At 56.2% G+C, this 14,771-nt stretch overlaps 1 protein-coding gene across 1 annotated transcript in view; it reads right to left on the bottom strand.

The window, feature by feature from the left end:
- Nucleotides 1-838: 838 nt before the first annotated feature.
- Nucleotides 839-14,771, bottom strand: part of CD5 (CD5 molecule) — a 19,370-nt gene continuing 5,437 nt past the window's right edge. The window contains exons 2-11 of the mRNA XM_029914656.1: nucleotides 11,062-11,100; nucleotides 8,611-8,919; nucleotides 8,061-8,123; nucleotides 7,465-7,797; nucleotides 5,167-5,457; nucleotides 4,362-4,487; nucleotides 3,538-3,591; nucleotides 2,581-2,700; nucleotides 1,996-2,087; nucleotides 839-1,636 (exon numbers count right to left, since the gene is read on the bottom strand). Coding sequence (XP_029770516.1) covers nucleotides 1,999-2,087; nucleotides 2,581-2,700; nucleotides 3,538-3,591; nucleotides 4,362-4,487; nucleotides 5,167-5,457; nucleotides 7,465-7,797; nucleotides 8,061-8,123; nucleotides 8,611-8,919; nucleotides 11,062-11,100 — 1,424 coding nt within the window. The 3' untranslated portion in view covers nucleotides 839-1,636; nucleotides 1,996-1,998. The remainder of the gene's footprint in view (nucleotides 1,637-1,995; nucleotides 2,088-2,580; nucleotides 2,701-3,537; nucleotides 3,592-4,361; nucleotides 4,488-5,166; nucleotides 5,458-7,464; nucleotides 7,798-8,060; nucleotides 8,124-8,610; nucleotides 8,920-11,061; nucleotides 11,101-14,771) is intronic.

The following is a 14,771-nucleotide window of genomic DNA, read 5'->3' on the forward strand; positions in this document are numbered from 1 at the left end:
GCTCTCCATTCCCTTTGGAGGATCCCCTCACCCCTGCCACGTGTAGGAAGTTGACTGGGTGCCCCTGTTTCTGGATCCCCATCATGGTCAGGGGCAGATCGGGGACCTGGGCTTGGCCCTTGGGCTCTCACAGGACTCTGGGTCCTGAGCCGGGGAGGACGGGAAGCTTGGTTGGAAGGTTCTGGAATGCTAGTGTCCCCAGCTCCCCTGATTCTGTGGGCACCTTCCCCCATATCCTTCTAGTAACTCCCTGTCACCTTTTCAGAGTTGGAGTCTGTGGCTTGGGCCATAAAGAGCTGTTGCTCCCAGTGAATACAGTGACAGATCGTGTGGAGGGAAGCCCCAGACCCAAGTGCCTTCTTAGGGGACTGGTGCCCAAGGGCTTAGCGGGGCCCCGCATGGCCTCTGACTTTACTGGATCTTCAGGTTCCCAGGGAGATGCCCCCACTCTGGCTCGTCCTTCCTTCTTGCTAAGAAAGCCCAGGCACTGCAGGGTGATGTGTGTGTCTAGATGCTCTGACTCGTAGAGACTGTTTCTGGTGAAGGAATGAAAATTATTTACCCTCCCAAGACTGTCCCAGCCTGTCCTCTGACTCTTGGCTTGATGCGGGCGCCTTGGGTGGCTCAGTCGGTTAATTTTTCGACTTCAGCTCAAGTCATGATTTCACAGACCATGAGTTCGAGCCCGCATCAGGCTCTGTGCTGACAGCTCAGAGCCTGGAGCCTGCTTTGGATTCTGTGTCTCCCTCTCTGCCCCTCCCCTGCTCACACACACACTCTCTCTCTTTCTTTCTCTCTCGAAAATAAACAAACATTAAAAAATAAATACACAAAACAATAAAAAAAAGAAGTTAACTGTGATTGGCTGAAACTACTTTAGCTTTGAACTTTAAACTACTGTTGGAAATAACACTCCACATTGGCTAGGATTTCCTAGGTGCCCCTTTTGTGCCAGGCAGCGAGGTGGCATGGTACCCTTTGGGCTTGGCAGCCAGCAGCCCCAGACCTTTCTTACTCTCTGTTAGGGAAGGCGCCTTGGAGTTGGGGGGGTGGGGCGAGGGGTGGCCACCGGGAAGGGTGGTGACGGGGCTCTGCGGCAGGTGGCCGTGGCCCACCACACAGAGCAGCTTCATTTCAGGTGTGAAGCCCTCTGACCACAACAGCTTCACCGATGTTCCCAGAAGGGTCCAGGGGCCGGACCCTAGACAGAGGAGGCGAGGCCCTCTAATTCTCTGGGAGTAGAAAAGCTGTTATTTACAAAGAACATATTAAAAATCCGCTAGAGACCTGAGCCCCACCCCCACCCCAGACAGGAGCTTCCTCGTTGGTCATCACTGCGGTCAGAGTCTGAGGAGAGAGCTGATTCCCCTCAACGCTGCTCCCCACGTGTCTGCTGGGGGCGCTCCTGGCTTCTGGGCCCTGACTTTCACCGCCCTCACACTCAGAGGCACAGCCGAACTGTCTAGGGGGTCCTCGCTGGGCCAGGCTCCCGCGGCATTCAGCAGCAGGGACGTAGGATACGTCCGAAGGCACCGTGGCCTTGGTCCTTTTCTGGGTGGGGCAGAAATTATTTCCAAGCGGCGAATTCGAGTGTCCTCAGGTCTGGCTCTTGCTGCTCTGTGCCCAGTGCCTGGTTCTGTGGGGTGAGCAGGGAACCCGTCAGGGGAAACTCTCACGCCCTGGAGGTGGCTCGGGGAGGTGGGGGGCAAGCCCCAAGCCTCCGGTCTGCTGGCAGGGACAGACGCTTCCTGCTGGCAGCTCTTGAGGGGTGTAATTGACAGGGGCTCCCTTGGGTGGCCTTCTAAGATGGGCTTTAGGAGGAGGGGTTAAGGTCGACCCTCCTTCTGCCATAACTGCTAAATCCACGCCCGTCCTCTAAATTGCAGATGCTTATTCTCTCTCTACAGGAGTCCGGGTGTGCAGAGCCCCCCGTCCTGGATGGGCAGCGTGGGCGGGAGGGGAGGAACGGAGGGCTGGTGCTGATTCCGGGCTCACCTTTCACAGCCTCTGAGCCCCGTGCAAATCATAGTCACTGTCGGAGGAGTTGTCAGGCTGGGTGGAAACACGACGAAAGGCCCCTTCCAGAGCTGCAGAAAGAAAAGAGGCCATTTGCAGCCAGCTTCATCCCCCAGGCCACAGAGAGGGAGAGAGAGAGAGAGACAGAGACAGAGAGAGAGAGAGCCCAGAAGCCCTCGGGGGTTTGAGGATCACAGGGGCTTTACGAGCTGTTGGGTTGACAGTCCGGCATCTGTTTTGATCAAATCAGTCAGTGTTCACTAATGATACTGAACTCCAGGCTCCCTGGGGGCGGATTGTTAGCACCAGTCAGGGGGCATTGGATGCAGGGCTCAGATAGGTCTGTTCTGGCCTCATTTACCATCCGCCCTTCAGGCCCCGCGGAGAAACAGGCCTGTTAGGTTGCAGCAGTGCTCTAGTTAATGGCATCCCAGCTTATTCTCTCTAGTTGAGAGGCTCGCGGTCTCAGGGGGGCGGGGGGGGGACAGCTCCGTCTCCCGTCCATACCCCGCTGTGACCGCTGCCAAAGGGCTGTCTTCCCCGGAAGCCTCAGCCGCTGCTTACCTGAGCAGGCAGAGACGTGGGAGTTCCTAGGAGGCTGACTGTATTCGTTCTCCACGTGTGAGACTGTGGGGTTCTCAACCTGGGACCGGACGGTGGCCGTGTGGTTGCGATGGAAAGACACTGAGCAGATGCAGGAGACCCTATCATTAGCCTGGCTGCTCTGTCCTCCGCCTCCCTCCCCACAGGGGCCCGGAATTTACGTCTCTTGTTCTCACTGTGTAAGGGGTGGGGGGGGGGAGGCACCCACTACTCCTGCGGTGCCTCCCTCTACTTCCTTTCTTCTGGGCAGGCTCATGCTTGCAGGGGTCAGACCTTTAGAGCAGCTGGGGGTTGGCCAGCAATCTGATCAGCGGGGTGGGCCTTCAGCCCGTCAGTTAGTCATTCATCAAGCATTTATTAAGCAGAGAATTGGAACACAAGTGCTAGGGGCAGATACAGTCCCTCCTCTCCTGGAGCTCCTTGTATTGTTTAAAAAAAAAACCCTTCACAACACAGCCTTCTTGAAGGATTTGGCCCTTGACTTGCAAAAGGGAAGGAAGAACGTGGAGTGAAAAGTGGGAGGAGGGCTGTGGCTGGAAGAGAGGCTGAAGGATGAGGGTAGAGGATGGGCTGCCTCCAAATGTTTTAAAACTGACCTTTAAAGGTTGTTCCATGATAAAACTAGCTTGGACAACCTTTCTTGCGAAAATGTCTATTAAGGTTCTGATAAGTCCTGAAATAAAGAACCAAGTCTAACTTTGCTTAACTCCTCCGATTCTAAACCTATGTGATCTCGGAGCCCTCTGTTCGGGCCACCACATGTTAACACCTGTTGCCCGCAGCCCCACCTTAGGTGAGCTCGGTGGAGATCAGGGACCTCAAGTAGCTGTCAGCTCCTCCCTCTGTGGTCAACAAGCCGTGAGCCCTGCGGACACTGGCTGGGGGCTGAGGGAGGACCGTGCCTCCGGGGACACTTACTGTTCTGGTTCATTCCTGTCGGGCCAATCCACTGGCGCTGCTTCTTCTGGCGGACTGGACGACAGACAGGAAAGGCACATGAGGACAGGGGCTGCGCATCGGTCGTGGGAGGGAAGGATGGGGGAGTTGGGGGTGAGGGGGTGGAGAAGGGAGGCAGGAGGCCGCAGGTGCTGCTGAAGGCAGAACTGCTGAACTTTGTCTGCCCCCCCCTTTCAAAGTCTTTCAGGGTCTTAGTTTTCTGACTTGCTCGGGAGGGTACCTGGACCAATCTCATGCTGAAGGATTGTCCTGGGGCCTGCTTCTCCAGGAGAAACAACCACAGGGCTTTAGAACCAGAATTAAGCCCAGGAGGGCGCTGGGGACCTGGCCAACACTGTGCCCCTCCAGGTCATCTCTTTTTTTTTCCTCCTTCCTGTCTCTGAATAATTTTTCTCCAGAGTTCTGCAAGGCAAGGATAACAGCCCCCTATATTCACAACAATCTCCCATTAAGTAGATGTACAAACTGAGGCTCGGAGAGGAAGTGGCTCAATCAGCATCCCGCGCCCAGAGCGGCTAGGGGGTGGAGCCAAGCCTGGGACCGGATCAAGGAGGCTGGGGGCGTGCCCCGTCTGAAGAATGGCCACGCCCCTGTTGCTCCCCCCTCCCCCGCCCAGTGTGCACCAATCAGCACTTTTTACGGTGTTCCTGACTTTCTCTTTCTGTTCCTCTGGGCAGGAGAGGTGCGGGGCGGGCTGGGGGGAGAAGCAGAGGTGCCCTCCCGCCCTTCCCGGCTCCTCTTAAAGGGGTTTGAAAGGGAGGGGGGTTTGGGGCGCCCGCACCTACATTTCTTCACCAGTTTTCGGTAGGCATGAGGGCCGCACACGACCAGAAGCACAGCCAGGAGCACAAGGGCCAGGATGATGCTCATCACGGTGCCCGCGCCCAGGCCTGCTGGGTTTGGGTCATGGCCTGGGGGAGGCAGAGATGTCAGGGCGGCCCTGCCTGGGGCATCGGAACTGTAGGCTCAGAGAGAAGCTGCCAGCCGACTGGCACCCCCCACCATCTGTACCCCCTCCTCAGCTTGTTCCTTGCGGTAATTCACCAGCTTGTGCGGAAGGCAGTTATCTACACCCCCCTGCCTCCCGCCTCTCCCCGGTTTCTCGAATTCGGTTACCCATTCATCTGTCCCCCATCTCTCATCCAGCAATTCATCATCCAGCTATCACTTGCCACTCTTGTTATCAGCTATTTAACTATCTACCCTTTGCCAGTTGCTTGTAAGAGATCACTTTGGCATCATATGCTAATAGCCATCCATCCATCCATCCATCCATCCATCCATCCATTCATCCATCCATCCCTCCCTCTCTTTCACGCCTTACTCTATTATCATTTCTCCTTGCTTTTCTATCTTCCATCCTGGAAGAGTAGAAGACAGAATGAAAATTCTCTGGGTCCCTGTGGGCGTCTCCTGTGCGCCGTTCATGTTCACTGCTGGCTGAGCACCATCGCCCCTTCTCCCCATTTGCCACCTCTCCGTCCTCTTGGCCCCGAGGCCCTCAAACCAGCACCTGGATCCTGTCCTCCTGACGCATGCTCGCTGACTAGGCCCTAGAGATAACCCCACCGTGGGCTGTGGCCTACTCACATGCGACAAACACCTTCTTGCAGAAGGTTTTTTTCTCCTGAAGCTGATGGCATTGGGACAGCTTCTCCTGGGAACAGAAGAGCCCTCGGGAGGTCTCCGTGGCGTCCAGCACCCGGTAGTAGGTGACGCTGCCGCACTGCTGCTCCCGGCACACCTCCTCCCACCGGGCCATGCCCTTGTTCTGGGAGCTGTGGCACAGGACGCCCCACTGCTTGCCCTGGCGCACCTCCACGGACCCCTCACACAGGCCGCTGCGCCCCACCAGGCGGCTCTGCACCTTGGGCTGGAAATCTGGAGACGGGAAGCAATGGAGGTCAGGGGGGAGGTTTGGAAGGCATTCCCTCGGTCCCTGGCCTATACGCCCGGCCACGGGGGCCCCAGGTCGCTGGCCAAGAGGTGGTCCCTGGCAGAGCCCAGCTTGTGGGCGGCTGGGATCACCTTTCTTTCTGTCCCTCCCTCCTTCTGGCATCTTCTGGCATTTTCCCCATCAAGCTCTTTCCCTGGCTCCTCGGGGCAGCAGCCGGTAGCTGTCCTGAGGTGTGCGGGGACCAGTGCTTTCAGGGAAGAGGCTGGAGGAGGGGCGATGCCCACGGCAGCCAAGGGAGGGAGTCAGTGTCCATGCAGGTGGAGGTGAGAGAGGGGCTCCCCTGGCTCCACTTCCCTCTGGGAACCACTCTCATTTCCCTGCGGCTCCTTGGGGGGGAGGGGGGGAGGGGGGGGCGTGCTTTTCAGAAAAGAGAGCTGAGGCCCAGGATGGGACAGAACCCAGGAATCCTGCTGCCCAGCCTCGAAGGGTGAGCTTTCATGGAAGGGCCTGGTCCTTTCAGAGAGAGACTGAATCCATTTCTGCTTGTCAGGGTGGGGCCCGGGGTCCATTGCTGGGGGTCCATAGCCAAGGCCCACCTGTGCTCCAGGTAGAGTGACTTGTGATGGCACCAGCTTGGCCGGTTCCCATAGCAACATCTATCTTCAAGGCCCTGGTAAGTTTTCTATTTAGAAAAGCAATTCAAAGGCAAGGCCTCTGGGTCTGTTTTGCCTGCTGTAGCCCACCCGGGGGCAGTGGCGGCGGAGGGGGGTGTGGGGGGCACTGAGAGCCAGACCATTTTCTCTCATCAGGTCAAGAAACCCTGGGGGGATGGCCTGCTTCTACCTGGAGGGGCAGTGTTTCACTCTTTCCCAGTAGGTATCCACCTGGCTGCGTGTGGGGGCGGGGGCAGGTCTGCTAGTGGGACAGCCCCGTGGTCCAGGGCAAAGCTGCCCGGGTTCGTGCCCACACCTCCCCAGGACCTTGCTGGACTGCAGATCTGGGTCAGTAGATCTAGGGTGGGGGCCGTGCATCTGTATTTCTGAGCAGCCCCATGAAGTGGGTGCTGCTGGTCCAGGATGGCCCTTTAGGTGGCCAGACCTTAGACAGTGGGCTCTGGAGCAACACCGCTGGAGTGGCAATCCCAGCTAGCGCTCTGTGATCTCAGGCAGGACGTTCAACTTCTCTGAGCCTTAGCTTCCTCATCTGTAAAGTGGGTATAACAATAGCAGCCACCTCCTCAGGTTGTTGTGAAAATGAATGAACGTCCTGGGAACGTCCCAGGGAAGTGAGTGTTGGGGAAGTATGACTCTTATAGTCTGAACTCCACTAGAACCTTCCGGGGATGGGAACCCACTGCCTCCCATGGTATGCTGGGATTATTCTTCATCTGACCTGTGGTCCTGGTTTTGGGGTCCCTTGGGCCCTCCCTCTTTGACCTCCTCCCCTCAGCCACACCAGATTACCCAGCCTTCTGGTGTCCTCACGCAGGCGCCCCACCCCACCCCTGGAAGCTCTCTGCGGATCTGCTCTGGTCTCTGCCTGCTGTACTTCGGGGACCTCCTGATAGTCACCACCGCCTCCACCCTCTTCCGTCTCTGGGATTTCCAAATCCCTCCCACAGGCTGGTCCCCTCCAACTGCTCTGTCTGCTCTGGTCCTTGGCACAGGTCACAGCTTCCGTGCTCTGCCCCACCAAACCCATGCCCCTGTCCTCCTTCCAAACCTACAAGGGGGCCTTGCTTCATCCTCAAGTCCTGCTGACCCCACCTTCCCGTGCGGCCACCAAGCCAGCAGTGCACTGGGCTCGCTCTGTGTTACTCTGCAGAGAGTCCCCAGGCGCTGGGTTTTGAGTGGAGCCTCCCCACCGGGCCCTCAGTTTCCCTCCTGTTTATAGTGCCCAGTGCCCTGTGCTACATGCAGGGGGTTCGGGACACAGGCGTTGACCCATCGCCTGGGGGACGCCCCGTGGGGGCCTCACTGGGTCCTACTCACCGGAACAGACGATGGCCAGAGCTTGGCTGTCCTCGCGGGGCTGGACTTTTCTGAAGCACTGCTCCAGGGGGGCACAGCTGGCGTTGTGGATCTCCCATCGGATGGGCAAGGGCCTGCTCTCCCAAGGGTCTCGGACCCTGGCTGTCTCCTCCTTTGGCAGATGCTTCAGGAAGGAGCCGCACTGGAGGGCCTCACAGATACGGTCCTCCAGGTTCCGGGACCTGTCGTGTGCCTCGTAGCTGATGGCCCCGCCCTGGCTGCCCCAGTAGAACTCCACGATGCCAGCACACCGCAGGCCCCTGGGCCCTGCCACCAGCCGCAGCCTGGGAGGGGCTGCGGGGGAGAGAGAGGGCAGCAGGCCTGAGCTCGGCGGCCGGCCGGCAGTGGGGGCTTCTTGCTTCCAGCAATTTGGCTCCAATACGTGGACCAATGAAATACTGGCCGACAGCCGTGAGAGGTGGTGGGGCCCCAGATTTGCAAAGGACACACGCCAAGACTTTACACGTTTGTCTGAAACTCAACTGAAACTGGCCATCCTGTGTTTTTATTGGGTAAATACAGCCCCTTGCCCCCCAGGGACCTCGGAATCCTCTTACCTGTGGGCTCCGGTGTGGTTGTGGGTGGGGTGGTTGTGGGAGGAGGTGTCGTCCTGGGCGGCTCTGCAAGGAGACACTCTGGTGAAGGAGAGGCAAGAGCCCTGGGAGGGAGGGCTGGGGGGTTCCGAGAGAGACTGGGAGGTCGGGGGAGAGCTGGGAGCCCCGGGCGCTTTTGAGAAAGACCCGGAACTCAGGATGTAAGTGCCACTTGCCCCATTTAGCCCACCCGCCCCAAGCATGGTCTCTAAGCCTGCCCCCACCCCGCCCCCGCCTGGCGGGGTGGGGAGCATCAGCCCATTTCAGTGGGTACAATGAAGGTTAAGAAGAGACAGCCACATTGGCAATGGGCAGAATCCGGTTTTTGGCCTCTCCCTCCCCTGAGCCCTCTCCCTCCAGGTCCCCACTGGTGTATGTTTCTTGGGGAGGGGGTATTGTTAATCAGGACCCCCCCCTCCACCTGCCTGCTCAGGCCCCAGATCCCAGGCCCTGGGCAGCCCCCTCAGGGCTGGTGCACAGGCCCAGCCTACCCTGTGGCTGGCGAGTTACCCACCCAGGCAGATGAGGCCCAGAGGGTCTCTCTGGTTTGCCACGCTGAAGCTGCAGTTGGAGAAAGATCCCACGTATCCGTAGCAGGTGATCTGGTTCTTGGGACTGTTGAAGTCAGGGAAGTGGGCCAAGGCCAAGGGCTCGCTGCAGGACAGCCGCTGGCAGAGACGGGAGGCCTGCTTGGGGTCCCCGAGGCGGTTCGGGCTCAGCCTCCAGCTCCAGCTAGACACCGTGTGCCACATTCCGTCGCTCCTTAAGGCCTCCAGCTGGCCCTGGCAGTGCGAGCTGGAGCCTGTCAGTCTCACCGGGGGATCTGGGGGTCAAAGAGGTGTGTGTGGGTTGGTCCGGATGTGCAGGGCCCTCCGCGGGGGACCCCTCACGGCCTTCACTCGCCCAGCGGGGCTGCCTGCCTCGATCCCGGGAGCTCTGTCCTCTGGGGCTCTGCGGGGACTTCCCAGACTCCGAACCCCAGAGGACGGGGCTCGAGACCCCATAGCCGGTGGGCGCTGGGACGTTCCCAGCACCCACACCCCAGCAGGATTGCCCCACTCCCGCAAATTCTGTTTCAACAGAAATAGGGCCTGGCGCCTGTTTTGATTTTTCTAGCTCTTGAATCAATTTCGTTAACATAATTTATATACGGTAAAATGCACTCATTTTAAGCGTGCCCGCTCCATGGAATTTGACAGATGTACACACGCGTGTAACCACCACCGCGTTCGAGATGCAGACCATTCGACACCCGGAAAGTTCCCTGGGGCCCTTCGTGCAGTCAGTTTCCCTGAATCCCGCCTCGGGCGACCACCGATCTGCTTTCTGTTGTGAAAGAGGAGTTTGCCTCTTCTCAGAAACGATCGGACTTGCTACAGCGTGGTTTGGGTCCCGTCTGGCTTCTTTCTCTGAGTGTTTGGGGTTTCTCTGCATCCTATTTGTCCCACATTCCTTTTCTAGTGTGGAGTAATGTCTCCCCATGTGGCCAGGCCACTGTCTGTGCCTCTAGCCACCATCTGGTCGCTGTGAACAAAAAGTTGCTGGGAACACTCCTGAATCTTCTGTCTGTAAGGTCGCGAGTTCAGTTTCTTTCAGGTGACTGCCTGGGAGCGGAGTAGTTGGAGGACAGGCGGGCACATGGCTGGTGTGAGTGTATAAAGCTCCGTGAAAGGGGGAATGAGGGTGTATATTTACTTCTGCGTAGATTCTGAAAGGAGAGACCAGAAAGGAATCCACGCGGCCATCATGTGGGGTGTTAGGCTGCGGGGAGGACTGGGCAGCTGGGAACCAAAACTGGAGATGAGATTCTTCACCATAGGTATTTTTATATTTTTAAAGTTTTAAGCCAGGAAACTGTATTACCTTCTCAAGATTTTTTTTTTTTTTTAATGTAAAAAGGCTTTTCCGGGTGATTGGGAGGTAGAGATTTTCCCTGGTTGGAAACTTCTGGTCAGGCTGCCTTTTGCTTCTGGGCTTGGGGAGCAGAAGCACAGGGCTAGCTCGGGCTTGCCAAGGTCACTAGATGAGTTAGAGATGAGGGGGCTTGTTTCTAACACCTGACATTGGCAAGGTGTTCTGACACTTTCACTCCAGTGAGCAGACTCCCTGAATCCCCACCAGGGAACAGATTTTCTCCCCATTTTACAGGTGGGGAAATCGGGGCATATAGAAGACAAGCCGCTTGCTAGAGCTCAGAGCTAGGATGCCGCTGTAGGGTCCCAGGTCCCAGACGGGGCCCGCCGAGGTCCCTGAGGCCCCTGCTGGTTGCACATGACTTCACGAGACTGTCCTGCCACGTTTCTCCCAAAATACATTCAGCCTGTGATGTTATTTCAGGAAACATGAAAGCGCGAGGTCTGGGGTGAAATGAATCTGAGAACTGCTGAATTAAAAAAAAATTTAACGGGTTTCTTCCCTGCAGGACTTCTCAGGGGCTTTCCTAGGCCGGCGCACTTGGTCAGCCTCTGGTGAGTGACACAATGTTGCCGACCTTTTATCCACCATGTTCCACGAAACCCTGCTTGGGAAAGACTAGCCCCTTATTAAAGTCCAACCTCGAAGGCAGGACATTCGATATACTTGGGCATCTGGGGCAGCCTTTCTCTGCAGCCTCAGCTGCAAATCTATTTGACCAGGGAGATCTGGCAGGGCTGAGGAGGGGACAGGACTTTGCAGGGTGCATTTATGGGTCAGGATGCTTTCTGTGCCCGGTGATGGGGTTATGATGGTAATTATCATGAGGACTGGCATTTGTATGAGGCCTTATGGCTGTTGAGGGCATCCATCTGCACATGGGCATGTGTGTGTGTGTGTGTGTGTGTGTGCGCGCGCCCACATGGGCGTGTGCTGGGGCTTGCTCCCTCTGTGGGTTCACTCTGGCGGGTCCCACTGCAGCCTGGTGGAATCACAACCCTATCCCTCCCCCCTCACCCCCTGCCCCAGGCCTCGTATGCCTCTTCCTTACCTGACTTCTCCAAGCTGGACCGTCCTAGGCAGGAAGCGACTGCAGAAAAGGGAGAGGAAGGTCAAGGAGCAGAGCCTCCTTCCCGCCCCCCACCTTCCACCCTGAGGCCACGGCTCGAGCACTGGCCTCTTCTGCACCCCCCAGTATGGGGCTCAGAGACAGGGAGTTTCACATGACACGTCAGAACCCCTGGGGGGCTGCCCATGAAACCCATTTGGTGGGTTGCCACTATCAAATGTTTTCCCTGTTCTTAAACTTTTCTTTACAAACGAGCATCAGTAACATTGATTTTCCTTCAGCACATAGATCTATAAACGCAACACATGCGTAGATCTGTCTGGTCACCCCTCTTGGTCAAGGTAACAACATTGCCATCGCCCCTCTCCCCAACATTTCCTCAGGCTTTCCCTTTGTAGTGCCTTGTAGGCATGCAACCATTAATTTTTTAAAAATTCTGTAGTAATGCAACCATCAAATCTTTAAAAACTGAAATGGACTATAGCAGAGAATGGCCAAGAAGGTAAGGATCGCTTCTTGTGCATTCGGCTGCAACATAAAACTGTCATGGGTGTCGCTGTCAATCAAAAAAAAGTTCGAACTTCAGGGGCACCTGGCTGGCTCAGTCAGTTTTGCGTCTGACTCAATTTCGGCTCAGGTCTTGATCTCACAGTTTGTGGGTTCAGGCCCTGCATTGGGTTCTACCCTGATAGCGTGGAGCCTGCTTGGGATTCTCTCCCTCTCTCTCAGCCCCTCCCCTGTTAGCTCTCTCTCTCTCTCTCTCTCTCTCTCTGTGTCTCTCAAAAGTAAATGAAAAAACTTAAAAATTAAAAAAAAGAGAGAAAGGTTTGAACTTCACAGTTGTAGAGAACCAGAGAACGGACCCAGAGTAGGAACCCGAGACCACGTTTGCTACATTCTGGTCTCCCCAGGGTGGGGTAGGAATGATAGCGATGTATTTTTAACAGCTTCCAGCTTCTAGAGAAGAAAGTGGAAGCTCGGAGAGGGAGGGGGTGGCTCAGGGTAACGCACAAAGGGGTCAGGGCCGCTGCCCCGGTGATCATGGGTCTTAGGGATCTGGCCTCCCCTCTGGCATCCCCCAGGCATGGTCACTGGTAACGTGGGCCAAGGGGGAAGTCTGGCCTCCCCCGAGCCCCGTCTGACTGCTAAGTGGGAGGCACGCTGGTCATTGCCGGACTCACAGAGCAGCCTGCGGCCGGTTCAGCTGTGGCTGCGGCGGAGGTGTGATTTGGGCCGGCACGGGCAGGAGGACACGGGCGTGTGGCCTCAGAGCCCCCCCTTCCGTGTTCACCACCCCAGCGTTGTCAGGCACGAAGCAGGGGTTTTGATTTCCTGACTCCCGGCCTTGCTTCTCGACTGGGAGCTCAGACAGCCGGGCCACCACTTCACAGAGAAAATGGTTCCATTTAAGTTGCTTTTGGGAAACTATTATCCGGTGTTAAAATGGGTTTTGGGTGCCTGGGTGGCTCAGTTTGTTAACTCTCTGATCTTGACTTAGGCTCTGGTCATGATCTCACGGTCGTGAGTTTGAGCCCCGCCTCAGGCTCACTGCTCCTCAGTGTGGAGCCTGCTTGGGATCCTCTGTCCTCCTCTCTCTGCCCCTCCTCCTCTTTCTTTCTCAAAAAAAATTTTTTTTTTAAAAAACCAGGTGTGTTTAAAAAAGCCTGTTTCTGCTTGAGTGTTCTGAGGCTGGTGGTAGAGTTTTAAGGAAAGACCTGCTCCAGCCAGCCAGCCCTCTCCCTGCAGCCAAGACTCCTTGTAACAAAGCCGTCACGGCACCGTGGTGTCACTGGTTGCAGCGGGCCTGTGGGGGGCTTTCCCGGGCGGAGGAATCCCAGTCCCGGCTGCTTGGGGAGCCAGATAAAAAGGCTCACCACCTCTCTCTCCCACTCGACCCTGTCATATTCCCAAGGTCGCCACACTCAACATTCATCACAGCAGCTAACAATTATTGAGCACCTGCTGTGTACTCAACACTCAGGGTGGCTCCTCACAGACATCACTGTTAATCTCCCACATGGCCCTGTGATGTGAGTTGTTCCAAACCCATGCTCTCCGACACCTAGTCGTGCCTCCAAAGTGCCAGGTTTGGGGATGCAGAGATGAACATGACTGAGACCCTGACCCCCAGGTGCTCGAAGCCTCAGACACTGAATCCTCTGGGGGCGTGGGGTGGACCAGACCATTCTTGCAGATCTCACATAGAATGCAAACTGGCCCAGGCCCCGCTCAGAGAACGTTCTTGGGAAACTCTGAACAAGCCAGAGAACCAAGCAAAATCCCTAAACGTTTTGTTGAAGGAAGGTGTCTAGGCAGCCCAGGGCTTTGTCTCCCTCTGGGTGCCTGATGTTCTCAGCAGAGCCGCATTTCCTGGCTTGTCCCTCCTTCACCGTCACTGTCACTGCCATCATCACCATCACCCATGACTGTCACCACCATTATCACCTTTACCATCACCATCACTGCCACCACCATTACCATCACCATCACCACCACCATTATCATCACCATCACCATCACCGCCATTACCACCACCACCACTACCATCACCCATTACTGTCACCACCACCACCATCACCAACACCGCCATCACCACCACCATTACCATCACCATCACTGGCACCACCATCACCACCACAACCATTATCATCGCCATCACCATTACAACCATCACAACCATCACTATCACTGTTACCATCATCACCATCACCCATTACTGTCACCACCATCACCACCATCACCATCACCATCACCATCACTACTATCACTCTTACCACCAACAGCATCACCAACATCATCGCTGTCACACCGCTGCTACCACCACCACCACTATCACCATCAGCACCACCCCATCATCATCAGCATCACTAGTAGCCTCACCATCACCATTAGCCTCACCATCATCACCATCACTATTACCATCAACAGCAGTACCACCATCACCACCATCTCCACCATCTCCACCACCACCCCCATCACCACCCCCATCACCACCACCACCACCACCACCACCACCACCACCACCACCACCACCATCACCACCACCATCACCACCACCATCACCACCATCACCACCATCACCACCACCATCACCACCACCATCACCACCACCATCACCCTCATCACCACCAGCAACACTTTTAGCACTCACACTTATATTCAGGCATCTGGATACATTAATTCCCTCAAACTTCACCGTAGCTCTATGAAGTAGGCACTAGTATTTTGATCCCCATTTTATGGATGACAAAATGGAGAAAGATTAACAGTAACTTGCTAGGCAGCTGATGACTGTTGGGGCTGGTTCTCCAAGCCAGGCCATTTGTCACAGACTGTTTTTGAGTGCTGGGCCAAGCTGCCCCCCTCCCCTGCCCCGTGTCGCACCCACGTCCTGCATGCCTTGTGGTGTGCAAACTTGCTGAAAGGGAATGAACTAGGAATTCTGTTCAGTCAGTGAAACGTGCCATGGGGGGGGGGGAGCTTTTCCATGGCAAGTCACTCAGCCTCCTTGGACTTGGTGTCCTCACTGTAAAATGAGAAAGTTAGACTCCACGATCCCTCACCTTCCTCTTGGCTCAGACCCCTCTGATCTATAATCTTTAGTTCCTGATGTATCTCAGTGGACGGGAGGGGCTGGGCAGAAGTGGATGGTGAGATGTGTCACTAACTTGGTGGCTTTCTGGCTGCTGCTT

This window comes from Suricata suricatta, chromosome 11, assembly GCF_006229205.1.
Source record: "Suricata suricatta isolate VVHF042 chromosome 11, meerkat_22Aug2017_6uvM2_HiC, whole genome shotgun sequence".
NCBI classification, from domain to species: Eukaryota; Metazoa; Chordata; class Mammalia; order Carnivora; family Herpestidae; genus Suricata; species Suricata suricatta.